Source organism: Aegilops tauschii, chromosome 2 (assembly GCF_002575655.3).
Source record: "Aegilops tauschii subsp. strangulata cultivar AL8/78 chromosome 2, Aet v6.0, whole genome shotgun sequence".
Taxonomy (NCBI): Eukaryota; Viridiplantae; Streptophyta; class Magnoliopsida; order Poales; family Poaceae; genus Aegilops; species Aegilops tauschii.
The window spans coordinates 585728151-585736938 of NC_053036.3; the positions used below are offsets into that span (position 1 = coordinate 585728151).

At 45.7% G+C, this 8788-nt stretch overlaps 1 protein-coding gene across 2 annotated transcripts; it reads right to left on the reverse strand.

Annotated features, from left to right (window-relative positions):
- Positions 1-225: 225 nt before the first annotated feature.
- Positions 226-5351, reverse strand: LOC109766833 (uncharacterized). Of its 2 annotated transcripts, none has more exons than XM_020325600.4 (11): positions 5163-5351; positions 4332-4443; positions 3271-4081; positions 3108-3160; positions 2832-2909; positions 2441-2739; positions 1726-2128; positions 1331-1630; positions 1012-1191; positions 827-918; positions 226-733 (listed from the first exon to the last, which is right to left on the reverse strand). In XM_020325600.4, exons 1-11 carry the CDS (start codon positions 5249-5251, stop codon positions 529-531), a joined length of 2622 nt encoding a protein of 873 aa, XP_020181189.1. In that variant the 5' UTR covers positions 5252-5351; the 3' UTR covers positions 226-528. The 2 variants fall into 2 exon arrangements, with proteins under 2 accessions (XP_020181189.1, XP_020181188.1); XM_020325599.4 differs by having other exon boundaries at positions 1726-2131.
- Between the last annotated feature and the right edge of the window lie 3437 nt (positions 5352-8788).

Consider the following 8788-nt stretch of genomic DNA (forward strand, 5'->3'; position numbering starts at 1 on the left):
TCTTTGAAGGAGATTCTATTATGGACCACATACAGAGCAAAATGAGTGAATCTACACTCTAAATGCATCTATATACATCCGTATGTGGTTTATAGTGAAATCTCTACAAAGACTTATATTTAGGAACGGAGGGAGTATATATCAAGCTCTCACTACTTGTCAGAGTCAACAAAATAAGTTGCCAATACAGTAAAAGGCCGGCTTTCTTGCCCAATCAGAATAAGATTGGAAACAAAAACAATTTTTGCACTCTTTGAACTCAGAACAAATTTCAATTTTCAAACACATATCTACAGTTTCGGCTTTACTGTTTCTCATTTCAGAGTCTACAATTGCACAACAAATTTCACATATCTGCAGTCATCCACTGGCGTTCACCACTCTACATTTAACCCTTCCAAAACAACACTTTACATCTACAAATATGCCCCAGATGTCAAAAACGCAAGTCTCTACATTTCTGCTACTGCCCTGTACCCAAGATGGTTATGATCCCCACTAATTTCTTTCCTATATCTGATCCATTTCTCATGCGGCAGTGCATCTCTCCCACCCGCCAAATATCGAGTTGACCGTCCCCCCGCCAAGCCGGTGTGCAAACTGTGTCACGGCCTTTCGCACGCAGGCATCCCATGCCCTGGCCACCGCCTCAATCGACCAGGGTTCCAGGAGACCACGGAGGGCGTGCCGGAATGCCACGTCTACCGAGGCTGAGATGGTGGTGGAATTCCTCCTGTGGGTAGGCAAAGCTATTGTGAAGCAGGGGCAACTTTGGACATCCTGATGATGCAGTAGTAGTAGACTAGCATGGACATGCTCAACTCACCTTGGCACCTCATCTCCTTCGTCATTGATAGGCACCGGAGAGCTGCTCGGATAATCTGCTGGGACGAATAGCTTCACGGGCAAGACAAGGGACTGCATCAGGAGAAAATCAGTCAGTACATCGGGGTAACTGCAGGATGTGGCGTAAGGTGCAGCAAAGTGTCTGAACTCTGAAATATAAAGTACCATTTCAGATGTTGCAAAGAGTGATTTCACGGTCGGTGAAAGCGATACGGCGCTGTAAGACAGTTTGATTGTTGTCCCGCCATCGTAAGGGGCGATCCCATCCATAGATATGCTGACCACTGTGTCGATCAGTGTGTCATTAATAGATTTAATTTCTTTCAACAGAGCATCATTAACATTCTGCCAAGAAATGTTCAAGGTATGTTAAGACTGTCATGAGGTGATGACAAACAGAAAGTCAAGTGGGCTTCAATAGATAAAAGAACATATGGGCATTTGATTAGAAACTTAATAAGAAACTAATGACCAAGCGTGTTACCTGTGTTTTCGGCCGCTTAATGTTCTGCTCGCTGCTGGATCCAGAGTCTGAGGCGTCACACTCAAATGTCATGCAACTGCCATCCATGCTTCCCAGTGGTAGCGATTCAGAGTGTGCTGCTGTATCATTGAAAACTCGCTTCATTTTTCTCGCAGTATTAGATCCACCCCGCTGCTGCTGAGAGGATGTGCCATCCAAAACTGTGCCAATTTGCCCATGTGGTATAGTGTCGCTCATGCTGAGGACAGACCAAATTGAATTAGCTGAGCTGCGTAGAGCTGCCGGTGATGAAGATCGTATCTGATGTTACATACAAAATAAGCACAGAACCGTCAGTATAAGTGATTGCAACAATTCATGAACTTGGACTGAGCTCAGCCATGTGGTACACTTACCGCAGCCATTAGGCGGTCGATGGGCTTTTCAGTCACCGATGTTCTGTCTCCAGCTCCCGCCTGAACCTCTGCTTGACCAGCTGCTATGTCTGCCTGACGTGGTGAGGCTGGTAATGTCGGTTTAGTAGGAGTGACTTGGTTAGAACCGTTTGCTTTTGGTGCTGGTGCTGCTGAATTTCCGTGCAACAAGAAGGCAGATATGCTGTCAACGTCCATTGGGATCAGCGGATCACAACGTGATGCTGGTGCTATCACTGGATTTGCAACTGGTGAGGGGGTCAAGGACTCAAGCATACTGGAAGAAAAGTGGTTGCCATTGCTCTGTTCACGAGGTGGTGGTGTTCTAGCCATATATGTTTGCCTTGACTGCAAAATGCTTGTGTCTGCAGGTTGCTTTTGCTGTCTACTGCAAATGAAATAGGAGAAACACATTAAATAAAGGGAATTACACACATTTGTCATGTCAAGTTCTGAAGAATAGGGAGTAAGAGTGAACAGAATTGCTAGACTTTGGTTACTATAAAAATGTTAAACAGAAATAAAATTCATGTTATTAAGGATGACATATTGTTCAGAATAAATGTTCCTTAGCATTCTGTTTTGATATTCTTAGCATTCTGTTTCGATATTTCAGAATAAATACATAGAATAGCATCAAACAGAAGAGTTGATCTTAATATCTCCAGATTTTTCCAAGCTACCGCTTTTTTCCTACCTTTTACCACCACTGGTTGAGGATGCATTGCCAGGAAGATTAATTACTTGAGGCTGCTCACGACAATTCGGCAACTGATATCCTGTATTCATCTCTGCATTGTGAGCTTTACCCCTCTCAATATAAGCCACCAATTTCTGTACGTCTTCTTTGTACTTGGGGAAGTCCAACTTCAAACCCTCATTTACATCACTTTTCTCCAACAGCAAGAAATTCAGTATCTTTCTGATTGATCTCTTGGCATATGCTTTACGTTTGTATTCATTAGCTTTTGCTGCAGGTAGTGACAAGAATTGTTCCTGTATGGAGATGGAACAAAGGTTGTAAGTGACAGAGATGCGCTGCAAATTATCAATGAATGAAGATTCATCTCTAGAAAAAGAACAGGGACCTCTGTTAGTGTTGGAATAACAACTCGACGTTCCAGTTCCACAAACTGCGAAAAATAAGCATCCTTCCAAGACTTGATCTGCAATGAAACATTGCAACAATATAATTAGGCCGAGCTGTACAAATTTAACAAAACAACCTCAACTTGATTCAGTCATTCAGCTAGTAACACTTTGTTTAAATACAAGGACAGGAAAACCAACACCCATTATATATACAAGAACCTTAAATGACTAAACAGGGTTTACTCAACACGTATAAAATAGAGGATTCTCACCTGCGAAAACATCCCCTCAATTAGATCGTATTCTCTAGCACTGCCCATCATAGCTGAAATAACAAATACTTTAACTTATGAACAGCAACCAATGCAAAGGAAAACATTGAGCAAAGTTTTATGGCATTCACAGTTTTTAATTAAAGAAAGCAGCAGTCAGTACCAGTATTCTGGGAGCTCTGACAAAGCAAAGTGCTTTGTTGAGCACCGGCAATCTGTTGTAGAGGTGGAGTCATAGGCTCACGTTCAGATGCCTTGACCGATGACTGTAACAGATTTGTCTTTCTAGTATCCTTCTGATTATTCCATCCTCCAAGCTGACTGGGCTGCATCTTGGAGATATCAGTTTGTTGTGCTCCAAGCATTTGGTACTTTTGCATGCCCATCTCTTGTTGGTTGGCTCTTGAACTTCGCTGATTCATACTTGTCAGCTGCGGCTGCTGCCTTCCAACGGAACTACCATTTTGGCCAAGTAGGTGATTTTGCAGAGAATTCGGTCCCCCAGCTGGCTTTGACACACTTGGTGGGCTGCAACCTACATAGTTTGTAGTCTGTGCTTGCCTGGACGCATGTTGGCTCTGACTCTGACTGGCTCCTGATTGCATCTGCCACAGACTGACACCTGGCCCTACTGTAGTGATCTCTTTGGGTTGAAACTTTGGACGCTGATCCAGAATTTTCATGACGCCAGGGTGCTTTTGCTCAACCTCGGTCTGCAAGTTTTTGTTGCGAGGGTAAACCATTTGCTGGTTGGGCACTAGGCCTGAAGTTTGAGGCGTCATAGGCTGAGAAGTTGGCCCTGGAGTAGCCATCATCCCTGCCTCTGGCCTTACAGAAGGATTGCCTCCCTGTAAAGCCTGAGCTGCATTGGCAAGTCGCAATTGACTACGTGACTGCATTCGTCGTTCTAAGAGTCCACTTGTTTTTTTCTCCATAATGAGCAACTTGCTTGATATGTTTCTCATGTAGTCTTCCTGGACAGATCAAAAGTTAAATTAAATCCTTACAGCATGACACAAAGTGAATAAAATTCAGATGTGAGCCGAGTAAAGAAAACACAATTAGTGCAGCTGCGTAACGTTGCTTCCTCACATTGTCCAAATAAGTAGCAGAAACATATAAATTGGCTGCACGATATGAAAAATTCTAGATTGCCTTGATTTAAAACATAGCAGGAAAATGCTGACTGACTGGTGCAAGGAAGCACAGAGCGGATAAACACACCTTACTGTTGGTCCCCCTGAATGCCACCTCCTCGAAGTTGGCAACAAATCTCTGGGCCTCCTGGGAATCAGGGGCATACCTAGGCTGATAATATCGGGCCAATTTGCTCGTTCTGGATAGAATTAGAAAGAAATGAGGTTAAGATACTTCAAAGCAAGAGCTCGTATTACAACAACACTCTGAAGCTCTGAGCACAAGATATACATTTGGAACCTAGCCCCACAATTAACCATAAATACTGACAAACTCATCCGAGAACAGTTTCCAGTTTGTGAAGAAGAAAATTAGCCTCAGGTGCATATGAAAAAGGTGTGTCGACAGTTGAGGCACACCATCAAATTAACCATTAACAATGTACTTAGCAGGGGAGCGAACCAGCTAAACAGCATTGCTAAAAGACCAAGTAATGGACACCCAAAAAGTCAATTAACAGACACCCTACTGCCTCCGGATCAAAACCAAGCTGAGCTCCAGTGGCACTCAGCACTGACAAAGCCGTCATCGGCGCACGCACGCACGCACCCGATGGATTCACCAATTCCCGACCTGCCTAAATTAAATAGCATCGCGGCGGCAGCAAGCAGCGAAAAAATCGACCAGGAGAGGAAGGCTTGAACCCCCGCCGGCTACGCGAAACCCCTAAGCCCTCAACCAATCCGCTCAATTCCATTCGACCCAACTCCCAGATCCGGGCGGGGCCTGGGGATCCGCCAGAAATTCTATCCCCCAGGCGATCGACCGCGGGCGGGGACCGGCGGGGGACGCTGTACGGGCTGGGGACGGGGGTGCACGGACAGGGGGGGAGCTGAGGGAGGAGTGGTGGCTGCTCACAGGGTTTGGCGGATGCGGGAGCGGAGGTCGGGCGCCTCGTCCTCGAGCCAGTGGCGGCCTCCGCCGGTGCCTCCGCCGGTGGAGGCCATCGGAGTTCCTCGACGACGCGGCGGCGGTAACGGCGAGTCTGCTGGCGTGCGAGGTAAGGGACCGTGTGGGGCTTGTGAACGCGGTCGCTCTCGCTCTTCCGCCGAAGCGAGCCGGGTTTTTATACCGTGCCTCGCGGCGTCCACTTGTGCTGCCTGCTTTTATTATTTCCAATTCCAGTGAATGAATTTCAAATTTTGGGTGAATCGATTTTCCGAAGTTTTTCAATTTTTTGGTATAAGGTGCGTGATTCCACCACACGTGCTCATTAGGTTGTACTCCCTCCATTCGAAAAAGCTTGTCTATATCTCAATTCTCATTAATAACTGCAATTTCACTTTGGACCAAGTTTCAAGCAGCACACTTCCCTATCTTTTCACTAATAAATGTTTGCGTGTAATGCACGTTGATATTTGATAGAATATTAATTGCACGTAGTACTCTCTTTGTTTTTAAATATACGCTAGACATATTTTAGAGTATATATTCGCTCATTTTGCCCCTTATGTAGTACATATTAAAATCTCTAAAAAGACTCATATTTGGAAACAGAAAAGTACTATTATGTGGAATATTAATTTCTTGCTAATTATGTAATTAATGCTGATATTTATATTTGATATGATATTAATTACTCCTACACACTAAACATGTTGAGTACATCATTGGAGCAATCTAGATTGTTTGGATAGACATGGTTTGATGGCTGAGGTTGGTTGTATCTACTTCTTTGGGTCTTTTTATATTGACTTAGATATACTCCCTCCAATCCTATTATAAGTCCTTTTAGAAATTTTAATATAGACTACATACGGAACAAACCGGGTGAATCTTGCTCTAAAATCCGTCTATATGCATCTGTATCTAGTCTCCATTGAAATCTCTAAAAAGACTTATATTTAGAAATGGAGGGAATAGATGTCATGCGTAAGTGTGCTTCTCGGCAGTGGCCCGACGCACGAAACAATGTAATGAAGGCGCGCTAGGCGCCGACCGACCGACCGGTCGCCGCGCGGTCGTCTGATTGCTACGACGATAGCCGTCTGATTTCTTTCCCCACGCTCGTGAAAAAGGCATCCTTCCTCCTTGCCGGTACCCCAGAGATCAATGCACCGTCACAGCCCCTTGCAGCACGCCTCGCGGAGCTCCCCTTGACGCTGCTTGCCAGAACACCGATGACAGGGCCCAGCACGGTCGTGCCCCTGATCTACAGCTCCGCGGCAGCACCGTCGTGGTGTGCGCATCTCCCTCCACTAACAATTGGAACAAAAATGCCAATGATGGTCCCATCAAGGTCCCACCCCCTGGTCGTAGCACGGCGGCGCGCAAGTCCAGCACGACCGCGAGCTGGACGCAGCACGGCTGCATCGGTTGTGGCACCCAACATTTGACGCTCGCTGCCTCATCGGGGGTCGCACACATCGATTGTCTGCTAATGCAGCAAAATGTACTGTCGATTCCAGCAAATTACTTTGCCAGTTGTAGCATTGTGTCGCGTGTTCTCCGTGTATGCAACAAAATCGAACATGGGTTCGGAGCAAAACTCGTTGCCGGTTCCAGCATTTACGGCCACCAATGCGCAACACCGACAGTTAAGGGTTCCAGCAAAAAATGATGACTTTTCCAACAAAGCTCGTCGACGGTTCCAGCACTGGGGTCGCGTGGTCGCCATGTGCATCGCCGACAGTGCAAAAAATATTCCAACAAAAAAGCCTACAGTTCCATCAAAACGCGTCGCCGGTTCCAGCATTAGGGTCGCGTGGCCGGCCTATGAAGCACCAGCAACGCATGCTTCCAGCTCCTAGTACGGGCGGTTGCAGCATGACGCCTTGTTGTTTCGAGCATGGGGTCGCTCTCTGCCGGGAGCTTGCGCCATGATCCCAACAACCTCTAGGGGCTAGTTGTAACATCTGCAGTCGCCGGTGCCAGCTACAACTTCTCGTCGAAGAGCACAAAAACCCACTGGTCGCCGGCTTTGCCAAACGGGGGGCGTGTCTCCCCGGACAGCTCGAAGCCGACCATGGGCTCCGCTTGCAGCGGCGAGGGCATCACGTGGCAAGGGCAGTCTGTGGGGAAGTGGAGAGAAGGAGGAGATGAGGGGATCAGCTCAGGCCGCTGTCGGTGTCAAAACCAGCCGATCTCGGGTAAGGGGTTCCGAACTATGCGTCTGAGGATCGAAGGTAACAGGAGACAAAGGGAACACGATGTTTACCCAGGTTCGGGCCATCTTAATGGAGGTAAAACCCTACTTCCTGCTTGATTGACTTTGATGAGTATAGGGGTTACAAGAGTTGATCTACCACGAGATCGTAATGGCTAAACCCTAGATGTCTAGCCTATAAGAATTCTGATTGCTTCTACGGACTAAACCCTCCGGCTCATATAGACACCGGAGGGGTCTTGGGTTGTACAGAGTCAGTTTACAGAAGAAGGAAATTATACATCCGAACGCCAATCTTGTCATCCACGCAAAGGAGAGTCCTATCCGGACACCGGGGAAGGTCTTCTACCTTATATCTTCACGGCTCAACAGTCCGACCCATAACACATAGCCCGGACACCCGAGGACCCCTTAATCCAGGACTCAGTTTTTGAGAACCAAGGTATCAATCCAGTAGGAGACTACACGCAAGTCGCCTAGTACCTGCACAAACAATCAAGAACCTTGCAACCAACGCGATAAAGGGGTTGTCAATCCCTTCACGGCCACTTGCAAAAGTGAGATCTTATAAAGATAATAAGATAAATATTTTTGGTATTTTTGTTGTATAGATTAGAAAATAAAGATTGCAAAATAAATAGTAGACTAGAATTATAGATCGGAAACTTATATGATGTAAAGTAGACCCGGGGGGCATAGATTTCACTAGTGGCTTCTCTCATGATAGCATGTATTACGGTGGGTGAACAAATTACTGCCAAGCAATTGATAGAAAAGCGCATAGTTATGATAATATGTAGGCATGATCATGAACATAGGCATCACGTCCGTGTCAAGTAGACCGAAACGATTCTGCATTTACTACTATTACTCCACACATCGACCGCTATCCAGCATCCATCTAGAGTATTAAGTTCATAAGAACAGAGTAACGCATTAAGCAAGATGACATGATGTAGAGGGATAAACTCAAGCAATATGGTAAAAACCCCATCTTTTTATCCTCGATGGCAACAATACAATACGTGCCTTGCTGCCCCGGTTGTCACTGGGAAAGGACACCGCAAGATTGAACCCAAAGCTAAGCACTTCTCCCATTGCAAGAAAGATCAATCTAGTATGCCAAACTAAACCGATAATTCGAAGAGACTTGCAAAAATATCAAATCATGCATATAAGAATTCAGAGAAGAATCAAATATTGTTCATAGATAATCTTGATCATAAACCCACAATTCATTGGATCTCGGCAAACACACCGCAAAAAGCATTACATCGAATAGATCTCCAAGAACATCGAGAAGAACTTTGTATTGAGAACCAAAAAGAGAAGAAGCCATCCAGCTAATAACTATGGACCCGAAGGTCTGTGGTAAACT